Source organism: Canis lupus, chromosome 11 (genome assembly GCF_003254725.2).
Source record: "Canis lupus dingo isolate Sandy chromosome 11, ASM325472v2, whole genome shotgun sequence".
Taxonomy (NCBI): Eukaryota; Metazoa; Chordata; class Mammalia; order Carnivora; family Canidae; genus Canis; species Canis lupus.
The window spans coordinates 2145036-2172611 of NC_064253.1; the positions used below are offsets into that span (position 1 = coordinate 2145036).

A 27576-nucleotide genomic window follows, 5' to 3' on the forward strand; every position below is an offset into this window, starting at 1 on the left:
TCCTTGGTTTGGGGAGTATTTTTCTCAGTTGCCAAAAGAAGGGATCCACTGACATTCACAGTTGCTATGGCATTCGTCTGTGGTGTGAGGAAATGAGAATTCATGTTTAGGTCCTCTTCTCCTTTCCTCGATGCCCTTAGAATGAACTTTATGTCCTTAAACCCAGACCTGTTGGTACCTGGTACTCCTTTCCTAAAAAGTGTCAGGTCTCAACTTCCCAGTGGTGACATGGACACAGACTTTCTTCACTCCTTAGAATCAAGATCAGCTTGTGAAAGGAGTTAAGATGTTAATTGTTCCTCATCTCTAAACTTTTCCTATTCAAATCATCAAATAAAGACCTCTTTGGTTGGGGGTCCCTGGGTGGCGCAGCGATTTGGCGCCTGCCTTTGGCCCAGGGTGCGGTCCTAGAGACCCAGGATTGAATCCCATGTTGGGCATGGAGGCTGCTTCTCCCTCTGCCTGTGTCTCTGCCTCCCTCCCTCTCTCTCTCTCTCTCTCTCTCTATCATAAATAAATAAAAATTAAAACAAAGAAAAAGACCTCCTTGGGTTTCATAGTTTCCCTTTTTTGTAATAAGGGAAATTAAAAGTTATTGTAGACCATGGCAACCCATGACCTACCTGAAATATTGAGATTGTTAATGAAAATTAGCCTTAAAAATACAGACACAATTTGCAGAGAGACAAAGAATGAATCACTGGCTCGATTAAAATATTCCTGGGCTCTGATTCCACGTCCATCAGACAACCTTCTGAGGGCTGATGTGAGCTCTCAAATGTCCTCGTGATAGGAAGAGAGAGCTTTGAACAGTGAGCATGAGGGTTTATTTGTAGAAACTGACATTCAGATTCTAAAATTAGGATGGAAATTCAATTATATGTAATTGCAAAGGACTTAGAAAACCAAAGCAATCTTTAAAGAATATTGCTGGAAGATATACACTACCAGATATTAAGATTTCCTGTAAGTGAGACGCCTGGGTGGCTCAGTGGTTGAGCGTCTGCCTTTGGCTCAGGGTCCAGGATCAAGTCCCGCATCAGGCTCCTTGCAGGGGGCCTGCTTCTCCCTCTGTCTCTACCTCTCTTCTTCTCTGTGTCTCTCATGAATAAATAAAATCTTTAAAAAAAAGACTTCCTGTAAGCCACAATAGTCAATATGATGTGGTGCAAGAGTAGATAAAGAGACCAATGGAAGAGAACAGAGAGGCCAAAAACACTTGGATAAAGTCACAGGATTTCAACAGGGGAGGAAAACACAGGACCAACAGCAGGATTTCAACTAGAGAGGAAAGCCTAGTCTTTTCTATAATTGGTGCTAGGTCACATTGACATCTATATGAAAAAAAATCATCTCTCACCTCACATGATAAACAAAAATTAACTAAAAAAAAAGCATGTAGGTGGCACAATCGGTTAAGTGTCTGAGTCTTGTTTTAGCTCAGGTCATGATCTCAGGGTCATTGAGATTGAGCCCTGCATTGGGCTCCATGTCAGTGCACAGAGTCTGCCTGAGATTCTCTCTCCCTCTCCATCTGCCCCTCCCACTTGTGCTCTCTCACTAAAATGAATAAATTAACCTTAAAAAAAAAATCAATTCTAATGTAGCACAGACCTAAATGTAAAGCTAAAACCATAAAATTTCTAGAAGAAAACCGAGGAGAAAAGCTCAGGGATTTTAGGTTTGGCAAATAATTCTTAAATATGATACAAAAAGTAAGAACTACAAGAGAGAAAATTGATAAGCTGGACTTAATTAAAATTAAAAACTTTCCCTTTAAAAGGCAAAGCTACAGAATTGGAGAAAATATTTGTAAAACATACCCACCAAAGCACTTTTATCTAGCATAACAGAACTCCTTATACTCAATAAGACAAATAATCCAGTTTTTTTTTTTTAAATGGCAAAGACCTTAATTTACCAAAGAGGGTAACAAATAAGCACATGAAGACACAGTCAACATCATTAGCCATTATGGAAATGAAATTAAAACCACAGTTTAGATATACACACCAGAACGACAAAAATTAAAAAGGTTTACCATACAAAGTGTTGGCAAGTATGTGGAAGAACAGAAGCTCTTTCACTGCTGTTGGTGGTGTGGTATAATCATTCCAGAAAAAGTCTGGTAGCTTCATAAAGAGGTAAACATACACCTGCCACAGTTATTCATTCAGCAGAGGAGCCTGCTTTTCCCTCTCAGTTCATGTACTCTCTCTCAAATAAATAAAAATCTAACCAAAAAAAAAATTGTCATTGTCAATTATACCTCAAAAAATTTTTTAAAAGATTTTACTTTTGGAGCACTTGGGTGGCTCAGTTGATTGAGTGTCTACCTTCAGCTCAGGCCGTGATCTCAGGGTCCTGGGATTGAGCCCCACATCAGGCTCCCTGCTTGGGGGCAAGTATGCATCTCCCTCTCCCTCTGCTGCTCCCCTTGCCTGTGCTCTCAAATAAATAAATAAATAAATAAAATCTTAAAAAAAAATATTTTACTTTCTAGGGGTACCTGGGTAGCTCAGTCAGGGAGTTGGGCATCTGACTTTCATTTTGGCTCAGGTTGTGATCTTGGGGTCATAGGATCAAACCCCATGTTGGGGTCTGTGCTCAGCACAGAGTCTGCTTGTCCCAGTCCCTCCCCACTGCTTGCTCACTCATGCTCTCCCTTTCTCTCCCTCAAGTGAATAAATAAAACCTTCTAAAGTTTTTTTTAATAATTTTTTTAAAATTTATTTATTTATGATAGTCACAGAGAGAGAGAGAGAGGCAGAGACACAGGCAGAGGGAGAAGCAGGCTCCATGCACCGGGAGCCCGACGTGGGATTCGATCCCGGGTCTCCAGGATCGCGCCCTGGGCCAAAGGCAGGCGCCAAACCGCTGCGCCACCCAGGGATCCCTAAAGTTTTTTTTTTTTTTTTTTTTTTTTTAATAAATCTCTATAGCCAACATGGGGCTGGAACTTATGACTCCCAAGATCAAGAGTTGCATGGTCTTTCATCTGAGCCTGCCAGGTGCCCCATCCACTATACCTTAATAAGACTGTTCAAAAGTTTCCCAGGAGGTGATGGTACCACCTGGCTCTATTCCAGGACATGAGCTCCCCTGGAGTTGGGTCTGACTCCTTGGAGGGCCATGCAGGAGGCTGAATTAACTGGGAAGACCCTGGAAGAGGTCCTTGGGGTCAGGAATGCCAAGCTGAGGTGATGGCAGTCAACTTGGAGCGCTTGCTAGGTAGGGTTGAACTCATTACCTCCCATTTTCTCAACACAGGATGTTTGTCCTCCCAACAGGCCCAGTTCGTTTCTGCCTGCAGCCCTCAATCTTCACGAGGCCTCCTCGTCATTCAGGTCATTTTCTTTCTTTTTTTTTTTTTTTTTAAGATTTTATTTATTCGAGAGAGAGAGAGAGAGAGACGCAGAGACACAGGCAGAGGGAGAAGCAGGCTCCATGCAGAGAGCCTGATGTGGGACTCGATCCCGGGTCTCCAGGATCACGCCCTGGGCCAAAGGCAGCACTAACCGCTGAGCCACCCAGGCTGCCCCATTCAGGTCTTAACATGAACATCAAATGCCTTCACTGAACACCATGTGTTAAAGTCATTTTATGTAGTCCTCGGTTTTTTTCATTGTATATATCAGTCAAATTCTTAGTTATTTCATTTTTAAGAATTCTTTCTCCCTCATCTATGCTGTTAGGGCCCCACAGATCCCCTTTCCTGGTGATGCACTCACCCCATATGTGCCTTATGTGTTGGCTGACAACTCACAGCTGCCCTTGCCAATAACTGATGGGAAAAGAGGGATGGAAGAGAAGGGAGAGGGTACAAAAGACCGGCTTTCCTGTGGTAAGGAGGCCTAACTCCAGGGTGCAATTTACACAGTGGCATGGGGCTGAAGCTAGTTTCCACTTGAGGCCACTCTCCTGTTTCTTTTAGTTTGTTTCCCTGTCCTGTCCTGTTTCCTTCACTCCCTTCTCCTGAGAGCACTTCCCCAATAAATCAGTCAAACAAGAATTCCTATCTCAGGCTCTGCTTCTGGGAACTTGAACCATGACATCCTAAGTAAGCTTCATGAGGGACTATCTTGTTTATTCCCTTACGTCAAATTCCTATTTCCAGCTCTGCAGGGGTGTGCCTGGAACACAGCAAATGCTGTGTGTCAAAGGGAAATGGGGAAAGCCGTCTATTTTATAGCTACACTGTCGGCACCCCTTCTGTCCTGGGCCAGTCTGGCTTGCGGGCATTGTGAGTCATAGCTGGTGGACAGCAGCTGAGCGGTTCAGAGAGGGGCCAGGCCTGGGACAGCAGCTCAGCGCCTCCAACACATCCTCCAGGTGAGGCACAACCTGCAGTGAGGATTATTGGAAAAGGGCCCTCTGGGAAGATGCAGCCATGAGGGTGGGGCTGGCTGCACCTCTTGGGCCCTCTTTGGGCTTTCAGAGATGTCACACTGGGCCAGATCTAGGGGATAGTACTATCCCCTCAGCCCAGATATGTGCAAGAGGAATACGAGTGTGTTGGATGGATGAAGGCATGACAGAGGGTTCTTTCCCTTTGCACCCTCCGTGGAGAGAAGGGGAATTTAAAAGAAAGCATACAGTCCTTTTCCCATAGAATAAGAGTCAGCACTTCCAGGCTTTGGGGGAGACAGAGACCTAGACTAGTTGTTATCTGGACTTCAGCTTCTTTGAGGATGTAGTCCGCTTGGGAGAAAAGTCATGTGGAGCCTGCATAACTCCTATTCCCTCAAATTCTCAGCATAGGTCCTAGCCCATGGTACATGCCCCCAGGATGCCACTGAGCATACTGAGCTACTGTCACCAACACACATATCTGGGTTCCAAGCTGGACCAGTAGCACCTTGAGGGCAGGCACGGGCTAAGAACCCCTGCCCAGAGCAGGCCTGGCCCAGAGCTTGTTGTAAAGTAATTGAATGTGGCAATAATGGCATTGGTTATTTTATACATCCTACAGAATACTTTTCTGAATTCAGAGCTATCCCTGGCTTTGTAATCCATCAGTGCCAGAATGAAACTTATGCTTTGGCCCCCTTTCCAGCCTCCTCTTGTATTCCTAGCCGAGTACCATACACTAGCCCTATCCCAAGCTCTTCCTCACATCTGGAAAATGCAAGCTGTGCCTGGATCTTCACTCTGCCTAGAGGCGCTCCCTTATCCACCCCAATTCACCTGGCAAAGCCCTGCTCAACTTTCATGTACCTGTCTCTACCGTTCCCTTCTCCCGGGCCCATAATCCCAGAAGCCCGCCCAAGGCTCAGAAAGCTAGGCGTGTGGTCCTTCATCTGCATATATGTTCCCGGGACCTGACACAGAGTGGTGTTTGGGGACGTTAGTTTCAGGAGACCGCCGTCAGCGCCCGTGCGCCGGGGTGGGCTCCTCGGCGACCAGCAGCTGGTTAGCCCCTGGTGCCAGCCTCAAAGCTAAGCCTCATCCACCGGTTCTCGCGGTTCAAGGGGACAGCTTGTCCAAGCTGGCTGCTCACCCGGACTCTTGCTCCCCAGCAGTGCCCCTGGGTCGCCTTCATCATTCTGGACACCGGGGCTCCGGAGGCAAGGGCGCAGCCCCGCTCGCCCACGTCCCCGAGGCTCGGCATCCGGCACCCACGGGCCAGACAAGGCCCACTCGGCCCTCGCCCTGGAGGCCTTCGGGTGCCCGGCTACCCGGCACACCGGCCGCCTGTGGGGGGAGCTGCGGCAGTTCTGGGAGGACCACTTCTCGCGGCGCTTCTCGCCACGGCGGCCGCCGCTGCGCCGCATCTCCTCCATGTCCGCCTTCTACCTGCTGGACCACCGGACGCGCCAGACCGAGCTGGGCCTCAGCTACGGGGCGCCGCGCACGCGCCTGAGCAACGAGGCCTTCGTGTTCCGCGGCGGCCGGTGGACCGCCGAGGGGCTGCCGGTGCGGTCGCAGGCGCCGCTGCCCTCGCCGACCATCTCGATGGGCTGGAAGGCGCCGGGGCAGCGGGCCAAGAGCCAGGTGCTGCTGGAGGAGAACAACTACCTGAAGCTGCAGCAGGAACTGCTTATGGACATGCTGACCGAGACCACGGCGCGCATGCACCTGCTGGAGCAGAAGCTCGACTCCGAGGCCAGCCCGGCTGCCGCGGCGCGCGCCTGGCAGAGGAAGATGCGCAAGCGCGAGGGCGCGAGCGGCGTGCTCATGATCGAGCCGCGCGCTCTGGAGTCGCGGTGACGCAATAAAAGCTCGTGCGGCGCACGCGCACTTCGCTTCTCGCGACCTGCCGGGCGCGTTAGTGGGCGGCGGAGTGGGCGGGGCCGGGGGCTCGGGACCGGCGGGTCGGGTCCTGTCAGTCTGCAGCGTGCGCGGGTGACTCCGCTAGGAGCCGGTCTCGGGAGGGCGCGGTAAGGGCGGCGGGGGAAGGTGTGTGTGCCGCCAGCTGGGAACGCGAGGTGGGAGGCGGTACTCGCGGAGGGGGCAGCGGAAGGGGCGCGAAGATGGCAAGCAGGGGCAGGCGGTGGCGTTCTTGGCCCCAGGGACGGAGGACCGGGTCGGGGAGGCAGCGATGCCTTGGGGTGATGGAGAGTGAGGTGAGGCCGCCGGGCGGAGGGGGCGGCTTCCCCCTAGCTCCCCCGGGCTTAGAGGCGCCCCTCAGGCCAGAGGGGTTTCAACCTGAGGCCAGAGTGAGTGTATTTTTTAAATTTAAATATTCTATTTATTTATTCATGAGAGACCGAGAGAGAGAGAGAGAGAGAGAGAGAGAGAGAGAGGCAGAGACACAGGCAGAGGGAGAAGCAGGCTCCCTGCAGGGAGCTCAGTGCGGGAGGGCATCCCGGGATCCCGTTTAGGGATCACGACCGGAGCCAAAGGCGGATGCTCAACCACTGAGCCACCCAGGTGCCCCAGAGTGAGTGTATATTATGCAGCTTTCTGGAAACTGGGCTCAGCCTCTCCCACCTGGCTGTGTAGCTTTTGGCGAATGTCTTCTCTGTTATAGGGCTCTTTTTCTCCTCTGTAGAATAAAGGGTTTGTCTCACCCAGGGTACAAATAAGCACTCTCCAGGGCAAATCCTGTACACAGGATTTGCTCCACTCATATTGTTTAAAAATTTTGCATTCGGAAAAAAAATAAAAATAAAAAAAAATAAAAATTTTGCATTCGTTGCCAACATTTCAGAATTTGCAGATTTCACATTAAATATCCGGATTTCTTGTGTTCTTTTGAAAAAGAGACTTGGTTACCCTGGATCTCCTTCATTCTGTACAGCAGCAGTTCCCTTGGGCTGAAGTGTGACTGTCACCTCCTGGTAGCTTCACTTCTTTCTTTTTGTAGGTGTCTGAGTGTGATCTCTTCCTAGATCCCTTCTGGATCAGTGTTCTTTCTCAGGACTTGGGGAGCCCATTTCCCCAACCCCCATATATACAAGGTACTTTTTAAAAATTTATTTATGATAGTCACACAGAATGAGAGAGAGAGGCAGAGACACAGGCAGAGGGAGAAGCAGGCCCCATGCACCGGGAGCCCGACGTAGGATTTGATCCCGGGTCTCCAGGATCGCGCCCTGGGCCAAAGGCAGGCGCTAAACCGCTGCGCCACCCAGGGATCCCTATACAAGGTATTATATAAGGTGCTTCGGGGAGTGTACTGTACTTGTGGATGATGTGGCTGCACAACAAAAGATGGTGACACTGGTCTCAGCAATCTGTAACCTTTTCCCTGGAATGTAGACTGCATTTCTGCAGCCACTGAAACTTGAGACTGTGGACTCATTTCGCTAGGGCCATATGACAGCTGTGAGAGAAGTGGGTGTCCTGCCCCAGCCTAACCTTGTTTCAGGAGTAGACTAGGGATTACTGGACAACTACTTTGTATTAAAAGGTGGCCTTATTAATTCAATCAGCAAAACAACACAAACAGGTCATTAGACACTAAGTTTAAAAACATTTCTTTTGAGCAGTGCTTTTTTTTTGTATTTTAATAATTCTACATTTACATTAATATTGATTAAAGTATTTAAAATAGTTATGATGAACTAAAATTTGAAATAAATTTGAAATAAATTTTCCTTTTAAACTAAGAAAGGGGGAGGGTCTTGCTGGCTTATTTGGAAGAGCAAATGACTCTTGATCTCTGGGTGGTGATGAGTTCAAGCCCCAGGTTGCGTGTAGAGATGATTTTTTTTTTTTAAGATTTTATTTATTGGGGGATCCCTGGGTGGCTCAGCAGTATAGCGCCTGCCTTCAGCCCAGGGCGTGATCCTGGAGTCCCGGGATCAAGTCCCGCGTCGGGCTCCCTGCATGGAGCCTGCTTCTCCCTCTGCCTGTGTCTCTGCCTCTCTCTCTCTCTGTCTCTTTCATAAATAAGTGGCAGAGACACAGGCAGAGGGAGAAGCAGGCTCCCCAAAGGGATCCCCAGGACCCTGAGATCACGAGATGGCCCAGAGATTACTTAAAAAAAAAATACATATATATATATATATATATATATATAGAGAGAGAGAGAGAGAGAGAGAGGGAGAGACCTGGGTAGCTCAGCTGTTGAGCATCTGCCTTTGGTTCAGGGCCTAATCCTGGAGTCCTGAGATTGAGTCCCACATCAGGCTCCCTGCATAGAGTCTGGGAGTCTGCAAAATTTAAAATTTTATATATATACACTAGGGCACCTAGATGGCTTCTCTCCCTCTGCCCCTCCCTCCTATGCTTTCTCTCTAATTCAACTAAATAAAATTTTAAATATATATATTAAATAAAATTTAAAAATAAAATATTTAAAATAACACTAAGAAAAAAAACTATATACAGAAAAGGAAATAAGAAGGGAACCAAAATAATAACACTAGGGAAAAAAACGAAAAGAAGGCACTAATGGAGAAATATTAAGTGAAAGAAGCTATACAGAAAGAACCATGTATTTTATGATTCTGCTTATTTTTTTGTTAAGATTTTGAGAGAACATGAGTGAGGAGGTAAGAAAGAGTCTGAGAGAGAGGGAGAAGCAGACTCCTCCCTGAGTGGGGACCCCAAAGCGGAACTTGATCTCAGGACCCTGGGATCATGACCTGAGCCAAAGGCAGATCCTCAACAGACTGAGCCATCGGCACCCCTACATAATTCTGTTTATGTAAAATATCCATAATAGGCAAATCCATAGAGATAGGAAGCAGATTGGTGGTCACCAAGGGCTGGGGGAAGAGGGAAGGAGGGAGGAACTGCTTGGCAGGTGAAGAGTTCCATTTTATTTTATTTTATTTTATTTTATTTTATTTTATTTTTTATTTTATTTTATTTTTATATTATTTTATTATTATTTTATTTTATTATTTTATTTTATTTTTTAAAGATTTTATTTATTCATGAGAGACATAGAGAGGCAGACATAGGCAGAGGGAGAAGCATGCTCCCCACGGGGAGCCCGATGCAGGACTTGATCTGAAGGCATATGCTTAACCACCAAGCCACCCAGGCATCCCAAGAATTCCCTTTTAGAGTGATGAAAAAGGTTTTGGAACTGTTTGGTAATGGTGGCACAACACTGTGTATGTTCTAAAAGCCACTGAATTGTACACTTTTTTTTTTTTTAAGGATTTTATTTATTCATGAGAGAGACAGAGAGACAGAGGGAGAGAGGCAGAGGGAGAAGCAGACTCCATGCAGGGAGCCCAACGCAGGACTTGATCCCGGGTCTCCAAGATCAGGCCCTGGGCTGAAGGCAGCATTAAACCGCTGAGCCACCTGAGCTGCCCAGAAGGAGAAGCAGGCTCCCTGCAAGGAGCCTGATGTGGGACTCGATCCTGGATCCCAGGATTATGCCCTGAGTCGAAGGCAGATGCTCAACCACTGAGCCACCCAGGCGTCCCTGAATTGTACACTTTAGTGAGTTTTAGGCCAGGCGAATTTTACCACAATAAAAAAGAATGTTAAAGGAAAGTGCTTTATATAAAAATATGGAGTAAAAACTATAGGAGCTGTGGCAAAACAGCCAAAATCATAACAGTGATCCAGGAATGCCTAAAGTTTACGGAATATCGCTTTAGTCAGAATATTTGAAAATAAATAGTTCTAGAGTAAAGTATCTGCCCTACCAGACAGGTGGGCAGGCAGGGAGCCCCACGTTTAGGGAAAGTCATCCAAGTGGCTAAAGGGCCCAAAATAAATGGAGCAGTATGATATTTTGAGATATCTGACTTTGTTCTTTCTGCTGTGGAATTTCACCCCTTACAGAGGCAGCTAAACTCATTGCCCCAGGGAGGGATGTGACAGAGCAGAAAGCAGGAACAAAGGACTCTTTGTAGCTTTCACCTCCTCCAGCTCAGAACTCTTAGGGGATAAGACCTCTGCAAAAAATATTTTTGGGCCTGAGCAGGAAGGTCAAAAAGGCCACAAATTTGTCAACAGCTAGAGGAAAGATGAAGGGAAATGAGAGTAGAGTACCTAGTAGGTCTTCCATCTTGCAAAACCTATCCTTTCTTGACCTGACATTCCTTTCCAGCTACTGCCCCATTTTTTCACTTCCCTTTGTAAGGAAACTCCAAAAAGTTGCTTGTATTCACTGTCCTCAGTTCCTCCCTTCCCTCTTCACTCTTAATCCCCCTTGAGTTGGGGTGTCTCCGCATTCCCCCTCTCCCCAGACTGCTCTCCTCAAAGATGCCATCACCGCCAGTGTTGTTGACTTTGGCCAATTCTTCATCCTCATCTTGGCCCATCAGCAGCATTTCTTGCACTTGACCCCTCCTCCTCCTCCTCAAAACTGTCGTCACCTGGCTTCTGGGGCGTTACAAGCTCCTGATATCCCTCCTCCCTCACTCTTCCTTCTCCTCAGTATCTGGCTGGTTTTACTCTCACTTCCTTTGGGTGTCTGCTTAAATGTCACCTTTTCAGCCAGGTTTTCCCTGATGACTCTGTTAAAAGAAGTGCATCTTGTCCCCTGGCCCCAACCAAAGCAGGACAACAGGTCCTCCTTTCCTATTTTGTTTTCTAAAATCTATAACCACTTGGCATGCTATTTTATTGTCCGTCTTCTCTGCCTCCCCCTCACTAGGATGTAAGCTCCACAGGGCTTTTCACTCTGTGGTTTCCTATATCTCAGTGTAGAAAAGTGCTTAGCAACACTTACTAGGCCCTCTCCAAATAGTTCTAGATTGAACAAAGGTCTATAGACACAGGCACCTGAATCCCTGGGAGCAGATGGTATTTGGCCTTTGGCATTGTCACAGATTTCTTTCTTTCTTTTTTTTTATTTTAAGATTTTATTTATTCATGAGAGACAAACAGAGAGAGGCAGAGACACAGGCAGAGGGAGAAGCAGTCTCCCTGCGGGGAGCCCAATGCAGGACTCAATCCTAGGACCCCAAGATCACAACCTAAGTCAAAGGCAGACACTCAATCACTGAGCCACCCAGGTGCCTTGTCACAGATTTCTGACCCCTTGTTAGATGTGTTGGAACTTCTTGTTATATCTGAGCAGCTCACTTCTGACTTTAGCCACAGCTATGGTAGATGGCCCCATGTACACTGTCAGTGCCTCATTTCAAGTGTCTCCTGTGGCTTTCTCCTAAGCCTCAGAAGCTCTCTCAACCCACAGGCCTAGCCTGGGAGTGCAGATGAGTTAATGCCTTTCTGACCCAACCTTCACATAAGGGACAGGAGCCAAAATACGCTTTGTTGAATTTTCCTTCTACCTGGTATCACTCCCTTTCTCCTGTTTCCTGGATTCATCTCTACCAAATCAACTGCACTCAAGTTCTAGACGCAGGCTCTGCTTTTATGGGGCCTCAAGCTAAAACAGTAGGGAGTAGCCCTAGAAGGGAGACTGTAGGAATAGGAATCTAGAAGAATGGCTCCTCTGCCATTCAGAAGGCAACAATCACCACTCTTGGCCAGGGGGTTGGTGACAACCCCCCATGTCCTGAAGCATAAGATTGGTAGATTGGAATGAGAAGTTGAAGGGAGAGCTGGGCTCATAAATAGCTTTGTCACTTGAAAGATAGGGAAGGGGTGACCCAGGTGGCTTAGCACTTTAGCGCTGCCTTCAGCCCAGGGCCTGATCCTGGAGACCCGGAACGAATCCTGCATTGGGCTCCCTACATGGAGCCTGCTTCTCCCTCTGCCTGTGTCTCTGCCTCTTTCTGTGTGTCTCTCATTAATAAATAAATAAAATCTTAAAAAAAAAAAGATAGGAAAGTAGCGCTATCTATGAGGATTATGGAGGTGGTTTGTTTTTCTAAGCCTGCTTTAGAAACTTTGCAGAAAGAACGGAAGGCTCAAGTGAGCCCATCCAACACAGGACATGATAGGAAAACCAGAAAGTCCCTTGAGGCAACAAAAGCAAATGTTCACTTTGCAGCCAGAAAGCAGAGCATGCTGACAAGGAGACCCACGAGGCAATCATAAGGGCAGCAGAGGTGCAGAGGAGACCTGTGCATCCTCAACAATTTTCCTGTGCTAAAGTCAGGGCATTGAACAGGGGCGATGGGATCCTGAGGCCTGGCATGGGATGTTTGGGTGAATATACCTAAGAATCGTGAGCCCTAGAGGCCCTGAATCCTCCTGGCCAGCAGCTGGTGCTTCCTTCCTCTTGAAAGAGAATAGCCTCATTTTGCCTGGAGGCCATGCAAAAATCTCACCTGAAGTGAATATCTTCTGAAATGATGCTAATCACTCTCTGGATCACCTCTGCTCGTTGCCTCCAGACCATCAACTAGAATTGGGTCTCAGCTTAGCCTAAGCTGTGAAGCACAGTTTCTACTCTAGGAGGAAATAGCTCAGTCACCCGAAAGTTGCAGGATAGATCTAACCGCAGGACCTAGGGGGGAGCACATGCAGGAGTGGATCTTGAAGGTACTAGATGGGGGAAGGATATATAATATTGGATAGGAGTCGATTGATACAAGAGCATTTTCCATGACTCAAGACCCAAAGTCCTGCCAAGAACATTCAGAGCTTATCCTAAATGACTCCGAAAGTTTGGACATGATGGTGGCCTCAGTCAATGAGGTGGAGATGCCAGAATTGCCTTGGCTGAGTTTGTTTTGTTTTGTTTTGTTTTTTGTTTTGTGCCTTGGCTGAGTTTTAAAGAAGGTGCATAAAGGCTCGGAGGAGTGGGAATGTTAGAATAGGTGTATTACATAAAACCAGAAGGTTGACCATTTAACTGTTCTTTGGTAGCTTCCCAGAGGATGCTCCCTCCACTAAAGCAGTAGAGGACAAGACAGTGAGGAGGGCATTGAGTCATCCAGAAGCTGTTGGCCGCTGTCCCCTGTCAGCCAGAGTTGACAGCAGGAGATTGCTGCCACGGAGCTGGGTTCCCTCATGTCATTGGAAATGATGGGATTCTTGAATGGCATTTAACCATTCCACTGGTGACATGGTACTTAAGACAGAAGGGCATACTTTGCAGAAGGGCACACTTTGCAGCAAGTTAGAGTGACTGCTATGTGTTTGGGGTGTCTTGCTTCTCAGAGCTCTCTGGCAATGCCATGGTGTCCCTAGAAGCAAAATAAATGGGCAGCCAAAGGAGGTAGCGAGGAGTAGAAGGGGTGGAGAGCAAGGACGAGAGACATGCCTGCAGAGACATGCCTTCCTATTTGGACTCGTCCTAAGCAAAGGTAGGTAGGGAAAGCTCCAAACTGAAGCTAGGTTTCTACCACTGCAGTAGAGTGGCAGGTTTGGCATACAAACTAAGTTAAAGAAAAACATTTTTAAACCACATTTCCTAGCACCCCTGAAAATGTGGAGTAAGACATATACTGGCTACAAATACTAACAAGGAGACTAGGCAAGAGGGGACATGGAGAAATGTGACAGTGATGGACCAAATTCAGACCCTTTTGGTGTATCTTAGTTCAGGCTGCTATCAAAATACCACAGACTAGGGCAGCCCCGGTGGCGCAGAGGTTTAGCGCCGCCTGCAGCCCAGGGCTTGATCCTGGAGACCCTGGATCGAGTCCCACATCGGGCTCTCTGCATGAATCCTGCTTCTCCCTCTGCCTGTGTCTCTGCCTCTCTCTCTCTCTCTCTCTCTCTCTGTCTCTATGAATAAATAAATAAGAAAAAAAAACTTGGGATCCCTGGGTGGCGCAGCGGTTTAGCGCCTGCCTTTGGCCCAGGGCGCGATCCTGGAGACCCGGGATCGAGTCCCACGTCGGGCTCCCGGTGCATGGAGCCTGCTTCTCCCTCTGCCTGTGTCTCTGCCTCTCTCTCTCTCTGTGACTATCATAAGTAAATAAATAAAAATTAAAAAAAAAAAAAAGAAAAAGAAAAAAAAACTTTAAAATACCACAGACTGGGTGGCTTTTACACAACAGAAATTGGTGGGAAGTTCAAGATCAGGGGGCCAGCATGCCCAGGTGAGGGCTCTCTTACAGATGGCCCACTTCCCCTTGTGTCCTCATGTGACAGAGAACGGAGGGGGGAAGCAAGCGCTCTGATGACTCCTGTGAGGGCACTAATCCCATCATGAGGGCTCCATGTCATGACCTCATCAAACCCCATTCAGCTACGAAGGCCCCACCTCTCAATGCCATCACATTGTGGGGGCAGGGTTTTGCCACATGAATTTGGGAGTGGGGGTGGCTTGGACATAGTCCATAACAGGAGGCAAATGTCAGAACCAGAAGCAGGCTCAGCAGGCAGTGTCCATGATCCTGGGACGTGGATCTCAACCCACCCCAGCAGCCCAGGTGACGGAGAGCAACTGGGCAGTAACAGTGGTCAATAAAGATGGTAAGTGGTTCAAGCGATCGGGGATGGATGGTGGTGATCGTTGCCACTGTGTACCCTCCAAAATGGTGACGATGGTCAATTTGTTGTCCTCTGTGTCTTAGTGCAATGAAAAGCAAGAACACATGGTTAGTGGTGACTGTGTAGAGCTTGGGTCCAGGATGGAATATTAGCCAGATCATAAGAAGCACAGACATGAGGAGGAAAAACAGGCCATATCTCAAAAACTATCTCTCCAGAAGACAGCCTGCAATTCCCAGACAGATGTCCTCCTGAGAACACAGGTGGAATCCCAGGGGTGAGGAACAGATGTGAGCACTGAGCCATCACAGACGGTGATCTGATGTCCAGGAGGGTTGCACACTGACATCTTGCTGGCTATGACAGAACTTTGCCTCCTGCCTTTCATGGGGGCCCAGCCGGCCCAGGTGTCTCCTGCATGATCAGCTGCTTGCCTGGGGTCTGAGGAGTGAAGTGGCCGTGGCCTCACAGCAGTTTTCCACTTGTCCTGCTTCCACTGGACTTCAGTGTTATACAGCTGTCCATGGTCACTTTACCCCCGCCCTCCATCAGTTCTGACACAGGCAGACCTCCTTTCTTGCACCTGGGGCCACTCCTACCAGGGTGGGCCCCCTTCACTATGCAGGCTGGGAGGCCACCCACATATACCCCCATCCTGCTGTCCTCTCTCAAACATGTCCAGGTCAAGAACAAGAGCACTCAGAAGGCTGTGCCCAGGATGTCCTATATGCATCTCCACACACGTGGGCCCAGATTGCCACAGAAGCCTGTGGCAGCCAGAGATGGACTGGATAGGGAGCAAAGGCCCACAGAACTCACTTGGTCACCAGGAACAACTGAGAGCAGCACAGACAGGGAGAGAGGAAGCCTTGCAGTGGACCCTGGGCGGCAGGAGTGGCCGAGGGCAGCTAACTGGCACCGCTGCCCATATGATACTATAGTATCATATAACTCAGTCCGTTTCTAACTGGTCCATATCCCAGCTCTGATCAGCCAGGGGTGAATTGAAGTAAGGGAAGGAGCAAGTGTTGAGGATTCTGTGGGCTCACCTGGGGTGGACTGGGTATGGACCCTTGACACCCATGCCCTGGGACTACACCAGCAGGCTACACAACTCTTCAGGGAAAGTCTAAGGCCAGTTAGTGGCCTGGGGTGTGCATGGCCTGAGAAGTGAAATCAGGTGGAACTGTGCGGCATGTACCCTCACACACTGGGCCTCCAAAGAGACACATCATCCAGTTACAATGTACAGGCATTAATTGGCTCCTGATTTTCAAACAAGCTAACTAAAACCCACCAAACCCATTCACCCCCAACACATAAGACAATGGGAAAAAGATGAAAACACTGAATATCTGATGATACTACAGAAATGATAAATTTGTGTAGGCATGATATATAAGGGTTACATTTTGTGTTTTTAAAATTCTTATCTTTTGGTGAGACCTAATGACCTAATGGAATACTTTCAGATGAAATTATAAGATGTCTGGGACTTGTTTCCAGGTGGTCTATGATATGGGTAGGAGAAGTGGGTGGGGGTACAGATGAAAAGATGTCGTTATAAGCTGTTGATCATAGAAGCTGGGTGATAGGTACATGAGGGCTCACCATACGATTCTCTCTACTTTTGTAGGGTGGATATTTTCTGTAATAAAATTTTATCAGAAGTTAAAAAAAGATGGCTGAATTTTCCCTGTAACCATTAAAGAGATTTAATTAGTCATTACAAATCTCTCTGCAAAGAAGATACGAAGCCCAGCTGGCTTCATAGGCAGGCTCCACCAAACTGGCAAGATCACTTCAACCGTACAAGAACCCTCTTCCAAGAGAACAGAAAGAACATTCCTCAGGGCATGGCCAGTGTTGCTGAGAGCAAAGTGAGGCAAGGACCATGTGCCAAAGAAAGCCACAGGCCATTCTTACCAGGAAAATGGAAGCAATTAAATTAGCTAATAATAAAAAGAACTGCAAAACTTCCTACAAATTGGGCAGCCTGGGTGGCTCAGCAGTTTAGCACCGCCTTCGCCATCCTGGAGTCCCGGGATTGAGTCTCACGTTGGGCTCCCTGCATGGAGCCTGCTTCTCCCTCTGCCTGTGTCTGCCTCTCTCTCTCTGTGTGTGTGTCTGTCATGAATAATAAGTAAAATCTTAAAAAAAAAATCCTACAAGATATTAGCAAATCAATTTCAACAACATATTAAAATGGTGACATGTCATGATCAAGTTGCATTTATCCCAGGAATACAGAGATGAATTAATGTTAGAGAATCTCTAATTTATTCATGAGAGACACAGAGAGAAGCTCCGTGCAGGGAGCCCGACGTGGGACTTGATCCCAGGTCTCCAGGATCAGGCCCGCAGTGAAGGTGGCGCTAAACCGCTGAGCCACCGGGGCTGCCTTGTTTCAATTTTTGAGGAAGCTATCCTCTTCTCTAAACCACACCATTTTATATTCCCACTAGCAATGTGTGACACTTCTATATTTTTCATAGCCTCATCAATAGTTACTTTCCAGGGTTTTGTTTTGTTTGCCTTTTTAATATACCCATCCTAGGGGAAGAAATCTAAAAAATCACCAGCCCTCTTGGAGGCGCCTGGCTGGCTCAGTCAGTAGACATGCAACTCGTGATCTCAGGGGTTGTGAGCTTGAGCCCCACATTGGGTGTAGTGATTACTTAAAAGCAAAATCCTTTTTTTTTTTTTTAAGATTTTATTTTTTCATGAGAGACACAGAAAGAGAGAGGGAGAAGCAGAAAAATAGGCAGAGGGAGAAGCAGGCTTCCTCCAAGGAGCCTGATGCAGGACTTGATCCTGGACCACAGGATCATGCCCTGAGCCAAAGGCAGACACTCAACCACTGAGTCACCCAGGTGTCCCTTAAAAATAAAATCTTAATCAGGCACCTGGGTGGCATAGTTGGTTAAATGTTTGACTCTTGGTTTCGCCTCAGGTTGTGATCCCAGAACACTGATCTGCTGAGATATAGCCCTGCTTCAGGCTCTGCACTCAGCATGGAGTCTGCTTGAGGTTCTCTCTCCCTTTGCCTCTCCCCCACACCTCTCTCAAATCTATATTAAAAAAAAAAAAATCACCAGCCCCTCTAAGGCTATGCTTATTGAGATTGCAGAGAAATCAATCAAACAAACTCTATACTAATTACATTTTTTTTAAAAAATTGTATGCACATTTACACATTTCCGAATGCAAAAGTATAAAACAAGATAGGTATGGAGAGGTCCAGCCACACCCCTGTCCCTTCTAGCCTGATCTTTCTTCTCCACTAGGTAAATGTTTGTACTGATTTATCTTTCCATTGTTTCTATTTGAAAATATAAGCATCTATATTTGTATTTCTTCCCTTTCTTGGATGCTGGAGCATACTGTAAAATCTGTAAAGCCTTTGCTGTCTTCACTTAGTGACATATCCTGAAGACCACATCTCAGCAGGACATAGAGATGCCCCTCATTCTTTTTTTAAGCTGTATTGTTGTTTTTTTCATTTACTTATGATAGTCACACAGAGAGAGAGAGAGAGGCAGAGACACAGGCAGAGGAAGAAGCAGACTCCATGCACCGGGAGCCTGACGTGGGATTCGATCCCGGGTCTCCAGGATCGCGCCCTGGGCCAAAGGCAGGCGCTAAACCGCTGCGCCACCCAGGGATCCCAGCTGTATTGTATTCTACTGGGCGAATGTAGCATATTCTATTCTGCTACAAATTCAAAGTTTCTTGTTGCTTTTTGTTTCTTTTTTTAAAAAATTTGTGAAATTCACATAACATAAAATTTTCCATCTTAACCATTTTTAAGTGTATAGTTATGAATTCCATTCACATTCTTGTGCAACCATCACCACCATCCATCCCCATAACACTTTTCATCTTGCAAAACTGAAATTCTGTCCTCATTCAATATCAACTTCTCCTAGCCCCCGGCAACCACTACTATGCTTTCTATGATTTTGACTACTCTGGGTATCTCATATAAGAGGAATCATACGGTATTTGTCCTTTTAGCTGATTTTAATTAACATAATGCCTCAAGGTTTATCCATATGGTAGCATGTGTCAGAATGCTTTTTTAAAAAAATATTTTATTTATTCATGAGAGACAGAGAGAGGCAGAGACACAAGCAGAGGGAGAAGCAGGCTCCATGCAGGGAGCCCAATGTGGGACTCGATCCCAGGACCCCTGGATCACTCCCTGAGTCAAAGGCCGACGCTCAACCGCTGAGCCACCCAGGTGTCCCAAGAATGCTTTTTAAGTCTGCATTATTTTCCCTTGTGTGGCTACACCACGTTTTGATCATCCACTCATCTGTCAATGGACAGGTGAGTTGTTTCCACCTTTTGGCTGTTGTGAATGGTGTTGGTATGAACATGGGTGTACAATAATCTCTTTGAGACCCTGTTTCAAATTCTTTTGGGTACATACCCAGCGGAATTTCTGGATCAGATGGTACTTTCATGTCAAATTATTTTAGGAATCACCAAACTATTTTCCATAGTGGCTGCATCATTTTACATCCTCACTAACAGTAGACAAGGATCCCAGTTCTCCACATTCTTGCCAACATTTGTTATTATCTGGGCTTGTAGTGTTGTTGTTTTAAGATTGATTGATTGATTGATTGATTGATTGATGAGAGACACAGAGAAGCAGAGACACAGGCAGATGGAGAAGCAGGCTCCTTGCGGGAAGCCTAATGCAGGACTTGATCCCAGGACCCTGTGATCACGACCTGAGTTGAAGGCAGAGGCTCAACCACTAAGCCACCCAGGTGTCCCTGTATCGTTTTTTAATAGCCATTCTGATGCGTGTGAGGTGGTGGTATCTCATTGTAGTTTTGTGTTTCCTGTCTTCAGCTAATACAATTAATACTGCAATAAAAAGGCTGGTGTATAAGGTGGGATGCTTAATCCTGCTCATGATAACCGAAACACAAAATCAAAATACATTAATATGTAATTTCTCACCTATCAGATCAGCAAAACCCCAAAGATTTGCATCGTATTCTGTTGGCAAGGCTGTAGGGAAGCAGGCGCTCACTAACTCACTGGAGGAAATGCAAAATGGTACAACTGCTTCATATCAGTATCTGACAACATGTAGCAAATTGCATGTGCCTTTACCCCTCAACCAAGCAATCCCATTTCCCAGAATCTATCTCAGACATATATCCCAGTACGGTGCTTAGATGAAGGGTTTGGTAGTTACTGTGGATGATTTCTCTAGTCACCCTGTTTCCTTTGGGTCCCTCTCTCTGGTGGGGTCCCGAGGTCACATGCACCTCTTCAGCCCTCTTATCATGAATCCAGCCCTTGCTGGGGGAGCATCCTGAGCAGGCTTTGTTTGCACACGTGCAACTAACTGGACAGAATCTGCTCCAACCCCCACAGGCCTGTGCTGGAGAAAGGAGCAAGAGGCAATGGATATGTCCTCCTCTCGTCAGGAGGATGGTTCTAAGACATTTCTATAAAGTGGTCCGGCATGTCCTGGGAGAGGGAGCAGGGAACGACCACGCTGGTGATACGGAGTTGTGTTAGCTCTCTCCTCTCCTGGTCACACTCCCTACCGTGACATCATCATCATCATCTTCTTCTTCTTCTTTTTAGATTTATTTATTTATTCATGATAGATGTGGAGAGAGAAAGAGAGAGGCAGACACAGGAGGACGGAGAAGCAGGCTCCACGCCGGGAGCCCGACGCGGGACTCGATCTAGGGTCTCCAGGATCGCGCCCTGGGCCAAAGGCAGGCGCCAAACCGCTGCGCCACCCAGGGATCCCCCCGTGATATCTTCTGAAGCAGCTCCTCACAGGCTCTGCTTTCTGGGGAGCCCAGGCCAAATCAGATATAGAAGATGCACCCAATCACATAATGGAAGCTTGTAAATGGGTCAAACAATATGTTAGCGCCGCCTGCAGCCCAGGGCGCGATCCTAGAGTCCCGGGATCGAGTCCACGTCGGGCGCCCTGCGTGGAATGGAGCCTGCTTCTCCCTCTGCCTGTGTCTGCCTCTCTCTCCCTCTCTCGTTCTCTCTCTCTCTCTCATGAATAAATAAAATAAATTAAATTAAGGTTTAAAAAAAAGAAAAACAGAAGTCCTGCCGCGGGCCCAACGCAGCCGCACAGGGAGCCGGTGAGCACGGAGCACTACTTCAATGCGCCAGAAGGCAGAGGACCTCGCGCCGCATCCTCTGCCCGGGGGCGCCTCCCACCCCGCCCTCGTTCTCCGGCTTTCGTGAGGGGCTCGGGCGCCCCCTGCTGGCCACGCGGAGCCGAGCCGTGGGGCCTCCTAGGGGCGCGAGTAGCTCTGCACGTTCCTGCTCACCGGGCTGCTTTGAGCTTCTCAGAGCCCCCTCACGGGAGAGGCTCACCAGCCAGGAGCCCAAGTCCTCTCCCCCGGCTGCCCCATGGCCCTGCAATGCCCCTTCTTCCATTGCCTTCCCCGGAGCTTGCAACCCTAGAGTCCCTTTTGGCCATGTGCCCTTGGCTGTGACAGGCTGGAGTGGTGGAAACGGCGCTGGGTTTGGACGTGGAGGCCAGTTCTGCTCTGCCCGCCTGCTGGATGTCTGTGCATCTCTTTGAGCCTGTTCCTTGGAGATTCGGGACTGCTGAGAGGCCCCAATGGGCAGAGGTGGTGGGGGGTCCTTGATCCCAGCTGCCTGAACTTGTGGGTGCTCCTTGCTCTCCTCCTGGAACCCAGGCCCCCAGCTTCTATCTGTCCTCTCCCCACAGTGGTTCTTTCTACTCAATTGGAAAGTTCCCCCACCTCCCCACCATTGAGAGTGACTCTGTCCTGCCCTTGGGCTTGACTGCCGCCTGCACTTTATTTCTCATACTAGCCAGGGCCACAGGGAAGTCTTACCTTACTCAGACTCCTTTGACTCAGTAATCCCGCAACTCTAAAATAATTATTTGTCTGGGACAACTGGGTGGCTCAGTGGTGGAGTGTCTGCCTTCCATTCAGGGTGTGATCTTGGGGTCCTGGGATCTCCCTACGGAGAGCCTGTGTCTCCTTCTGTCTCTGCCTCTCTCTATGTGTCTCTCATGAATAAATAAATAAAATCTTAAAAAAATTATTGTCAAATGCGAGCACCCAACAACTACATCTAATCAGTTGGCAGAGTCAGTCCTGACTGGGGAAAACCCAGAAGGATGTGGAAGGTAAAAAGTGAGGAAGGGCTTTGCAGAGCGGGCATTCCCAGGGAGGGCAAGTCTTTCTGGGGATGATGCGGCCAGTCCTCTGGCCAACTGCTTGATTGGGCAGGTCCTGACAGAGGTGAGCCCTTCAAAGGCTAACTGAAATTATCTGTGCTACCAAGCAGGTGCTTTTACTGCAAGAAGCATTTCCTTTTCCATGTGTATATACGTACGTAAACAGAGACCTAGAGTGGCCATTCCTATTGTTCACTGAGATTCCCAGTTCTTTTTCCAGGACCATGGGAAAGTTTTCATTTCCTGGCCTCTTACAGAATAGTTTCACCATGTGACTTATTTGGTTAGCAAACTGTTGACCAGATGTATTTGTGTCACTTCTGGGTGGAAGCCTCTGAGCACCACAGTGATGGTTCTGGAGACACTGCCAGTCCTGAGTCCTGAAGCAAGATGGAACAGCGCCTCCCTGACCTAAGCTGGACATGAGGGCTGAGCAGTGAGAAATCAACTTTGTGTTGTTAAACCCCTGAAATTTGGGGTTGTTACTGTAGCATAACCTTCATAACCTTCCAGGTCTTCCAACTTGCAACTGTTCTTCCTTTCCTCCTACATCATCATGTGCCATCCCTGTTCCTGGCTTCTTTGCCACCAGAACCCTGACCGTTCAGGGTTCCACCTTTGCAGAGGGAGCCCTTTGCCCAGGCTTGGGGATCAATCCTGACTTACCTAAGCCAATCACAGCAGAACCATCTCCCTGCCCTTGGTTGGCTGTGGCTGAGCATGAAATGCAAGTTCTGACCTACAGTCAGAGGGGCCAATATCTACCTAGCCTTGCGGGGTGCTGGAAAAAAGAGACATGGGAAAAGAAATTGAATTTGTTATCCAAACCTTCCCCCAAAGAAAAATCCAGGCCCAGATGGTGTCTCATACAAACCCAGAGAATAGAGGATGAGGAGGGGGGGATACTGACTGTTCAGTTCCTTTTCTGAGGTCAGTATAACCCAAGACAGAAAATTAGCAAAGAGATTACAAAAGAAGGTTATAGGCTAATAGGTCAGGTGAATACAGACTTAAACATCCTTGTCAATTATTAGCGAATCAAGCTCAATGTTCTATGAAAAGATAATACATCATGGTGTGACAAAGCAGGATTTATTCCAAGAGTGCAAGGTTGTTTTAATATTTGAGAATCAGCCAATGCACACTTCTCTCGCTCCTCATCCCTACAGCCCTGCAGATTAGACAGCTAGAAGCACTTATTCAGAATCCTTATGCTTCCATCCTGTGTTTCAGAATGCAGCACTTTTTGGATTGTAGAAATTATATGACACCCTCAGCAGGCTCTGAGGCAGCACCTCCTAATCAAATGCATTAATCAATCATTCTGCAGCAGAATATAAAAAATATTCTCTCTAAGCAAGATGAGCCAAGACTGCAATTGGCCTCCGATTAGCTCAGGTTAGTCTTGCTGATGAATGAATTGGCCTCAGATTTAACAAAGCCAAAACATCTTACTGTTTTTCAAGACTGTGAGTTTGGGTTGAAGGTCAGAGATTTTGTCTTTTCTTTTTTTTTTTTTTTTAAGATTTTATTTATTTATTCATGAGAGACACACAGAGAGAGAGGCAGAGACACAGGCAGAGGGAGAAGCAGGCTCCATGCAAGGAGTCTGTTGTGGGACTCGATCCTGGGTCTCCAGGATCACACCCTGGGCTGCAGGCGGCGCTAAACCAATGCGCCACCGGGGCCGCCTGTCTTTTTTTTTTAAGATTTTATTTATTTATTTGAGAGAGAGACAGAGATAGTGTCAGCGTTGAGTGGGGAGGAGAGGAAGAAGCAGGCTTCTGCTGAACAGGAAGCCTGATGTGAGGCTCAATCCCAGGACCCTGAGATCATGACCTGAGCTGAAGCAGACACTTCACTGACTGAGCCACGCAGACACCCTGAAGATCAGGGATTTTGGATATGAACTGTTGTTTAATTTAGGCCACCCTTCTGCCTTTTTTTTTTTTAAGATTTTATTTATTTATTCATTAGAGACACAGGGAGAGAGGCAGAGACACAGGCAGAGGGAGAAGCAGGTTCCTGTGGGGAACCTGATGTGGGACTCCATCCCAGGACATGGGATTATGCCCTGAGCGGAAGGCAGACGTTCAGCCACAGAGCCACACAGTTGTCCCTATTTATTTATTTATTGAGGGACGGTTGAGTTGCTTACATATCTTGGCTATTGCAAGTAAAGCTGCAATAAACATAGAGGTGCACATGTCTTACTGAACTAGTGCTTTTATTTTCTTTTTCCTTTTTAAAATTTCATTTATTTGAGAGAGAGAGAGCACAGCAGGGGGAGAAGCAGAGGGAGAGAAAGAAGCAGATTCTCTGCTGAGCACGGAGCCCAATGTGGGGCTCCATCCCAGGACCCCGGGATCACGACTTGAGCTGAAGGTAGATACTCCCTCAACCACTGAGCCACCCAGGCGACCCTTGTCTTTTTATTGTGATAGGTGTGTGGTGATAGCTCACTGTGGTTTTGATTTTCATTTCCCTGACGATGTGTGATGTTAAGTTCTTTTTATGTGTCTGTTGGCCATTTGTATGTCCCCCTTTGAAAAATGTCTATTCAGGGCAGCCCGGGTGGCTCAGTGGTTTAGTGCCGCCTTCAGTCCAGGGCCTGATCCTGGAGACCTGGGATTTGAGTCCCACGTCGGGCTCCCTGCATGGAGCCTGCTTCTCCCTCTCCCTGTGTCTCTGCCCCGCACCACCCCCTCCCCGTGTCTTTCATAAATAAATAAATAAAAAAAGAAAGAAAAATGTCTATTCAGGTCCTCCGTTCATTTTAAAATTGGATTATTATTATTATTACTGGTGTTGGGTTGTATAAGTTCTTTATAGAGTTTGGACATTAAACCCTTATTGGATATGTCATTTGCAAATATTCTTCTTCCATTCAGTAGGTTGCCTTGCCATTTTGTTGATGGTTTCCTTCACTGTGTAGAAGCTTTTTTTTTTTTTTTTTTTTTTTTTTTTTTTAGGGTTTTACTTACTTACTTACTTAATTTTAAGAAAACTCTACACCCAACATGGGGCTTGATCTCACAACCCTGAGATCCTGAGATGAAAGAGTTACATGTGCCACCAACTAAGCCAACTAGGTACCCCTGCAAAACCTTTTTATTTTGGTGCAGTTCCAATAGTTTTGTTTTGCTTTTATTTCCCTTGTTAGAAGGAGACATCTAGAAAAATATCTCTATGGCTGACATCAAAGAAATTACTGTCTATGTTTTCTTATAGGAATTTTATGGTTTCAGTTTTGAGTTGCATGTTAGAGCTTTTGACTCTTTGTTTTTCACATATTTGATACATATTTTCTCAGCTTGTCATTTGCTTCATACATTTTCTTATAGCTTTTTCTAGGAAAGTTTAAAATGTATGTGTGAACATATCTTTTTCTTTTGGCTTTCTGGTTTCCAGACTTACTTAGCAGGTTTTTTTCTCACTCCAAAGTAATATAAATGTTTTTTTCCCCTTCTATTATATTGTTTTTAAAAAAATATTTATTTATTTATTCACGAGAGACACACAGAGAGTCAGAGACATAGGCAGAGGGAGAAGCAGGCTCCCTGTGGAGAGCCCGACGTGAGACTCCATCCTGGATCCTGGGACCATGCCCTGAGCCAAAGGCAGATGCTCAACTGCTGAGCCACCCAGGTGTCCCTATTATATTGTTTTATATTTAAATATTTATTATGAAATCTTTAATGCATCAGAAAAGTATTTTGGTGTTTTGTGTTAAAGATTTTACTTATGTATTTATTTGAGAGAGAGAGAGAGAGAGAGCACAAGCAGGAGGAGGAGCAGGAGGAGCAGAGGGAGAGAGAGAATCTTAAGCAGACTCCATCCTGAGCAGAGTTTGACACAGGGCTCAATCTCATGACCCTGAGATAATGACCTGAGCCAAAACTAAGAGTCGGATGCTTAACTGACTGAGCCACACAGACACCCCAGGTATATTGTGTTATTTTAGAACACAATTTCTCAACCTCAGCACTAATGACATTTGGGACCAGATAATTCTTTGTTGTGGGGGCTGTCTTGTGCATTGTAGGATGTTTATTAGCAGTATCTCTGTCTACACACTAGAGGCCAATAGCACCAACCACAGTTGTGACAACCAAAATGTCACCAGGTATTGTCGCATGTCCACAAGGAGCAAAATCCCCCCCAGATGAGAACCACTGAGATGGGTCCAGCTTTGTTTTTTTCCCCCATAAGCATGGCCAATAATGTCAGCACCACCCATCAAATTAATCATTGGGGCACCTGGGTAGCATAGTAGGTTAAGTGTCTGAGTCTTGGTTTCAGCTTAGATCATAATCTTGGGGTCATTAGATCAAGCCCTGCATCTGGCTCTGAGCTCAGTGTAAAGTCTGTTTGAGTTTCTCTCTTTCTCTCCCTCTACGCCTCTCTCTTGTGTTCTTTGTCTCCCTGCCTCTCTCTTTAAAATAAATAAATAAATCTTTTAAAAAATTAATCATCTCTTTTTTTCATTCGACAGATATGCCACCTTAGTTATATATTAATTTCCCATATATATCTGCAAACTGTTTCTGAATTTGTCTCATCTATCTTGTGGCCTGTCCCACTTTACCACCATTCTTCAGTTCCCAAAATTCTGGGATCTACTCAGGCATATGTTCTTCAATTGAACTTTAAAATCATTTAAACCAGTTCTAGGGGTGCCTGGCTGGCTCATGCAGTAGAACATGCAACTCTTGGCCTTAGGGTTGTGAATTTGGGCCCCAAGTTGGGTGTAGAGATTACTTTAAAAAAGTCATTTAGGGTGCCTGGGTGGCTCAGTGGGTGAAGTGTCTACCTTCAGCTCAGGTCATGATCCCAGGGTCCTGGGACTGAGCCCTATATGGGGCTCTCTGCTCAGTGGGGAGTCTGCTTCTCCTCTGTCCCTTTCCCTGCTCATGCTTTCTCTTGCTCACTCTCTCTCTCAAATAAATAAATAAAATCTTGGGAAGTCTGGGTGGCTCAGCGGTTGAGCACCTGCCTTTGGCTCAGGGCTTGATCCCAGAGTTCCTGGAATGGAGTCCCACATTGGGCTCCCTGCATGGAGCCTGCTTCTCCCTCTGCCTATGTCTCTGCCTCTCTCTCTCTCTCTCTCTCTCTCTCTCCCTCTCCATGCGTCTCTCATGAATAAATGAATAAAATCTTTAAAATAAATAAAATCTTTTAAAAAAATCATTTAGGGGAATCCCTGGGTGGCTTAGCGGTTTAGCACCTGCCTTCAGCCCAGGGTGTGATCCTGGGGTCCTGGGATCGAGTCCCACATTGGGCTCCCTGCATGGAGCCTGCTTCTCCTTCTGCCTGTGTCTCTGCCTCTCTCACACACTCTCTCTCTCTCTCTCTCTCATGAATAAATAAATAAAATCTTTTTAAAAAATTAAAAATGAAAAAATCATTTAAACCAGTTTTTTTTTTTTTAAGATTTTATTTGTTCATGAGAGACTCACAGAGAGAGGCAGAGACATAGGCAGAGGGAGAAGCAGGGTCCCTATGGGGGACCCCGATGCAGGGCTTGATCCGGGAACTCTGGGATCATGCCCTGAGCCAAAGGCAGATGCTCAGCCACAGCCACCCAGGTTCCCCTTATTTAAAATAAAATATTTTTTTCTTTTTGAAAAGAATAGAGAATT

The 27576-nt window shown here is 46.8% G+C and overlaps 2 protein-coding genes across 2 annotated transcripts in view; one reads left to right on the plus strand and one right to left on the minus strand.

Moving 5' to 3' along the window:
• The window catches only part of CANX (calnexin), a 50661-nt gene extending 44470 nt beyond the window's left edge, over positions 1–6191 (minus strand). Inside the window, exon 1 of the mRNA XM_049116476.1 lies at positions 6019–6191. The gene's annotated coding sequence lies outside the window, so the exon portion shown is untranslated. The remainder of the gene's footprint in view (positions 1–6018) is intronic.
• CBY3 (chibby family member 3) lies at positions 3133–6225 on the plus strand. The gene is made up of 3 exons (XM_049091883.1): positions 3133–3180; positions 4193–4332; positions 5520–6225. The coding sequence occupies exons 1-3, from the start codon at positions 3133–3135 to the stop codon at positions 6208–6210; spliced, it is 879 nt and encodes a 292-aa protein (XP_048947840.1). The 3' UTR covers positions 6211–6225.
• The last annotated feature ends 21351 nt before the right edge of the window (positions 6226–27576 follow it).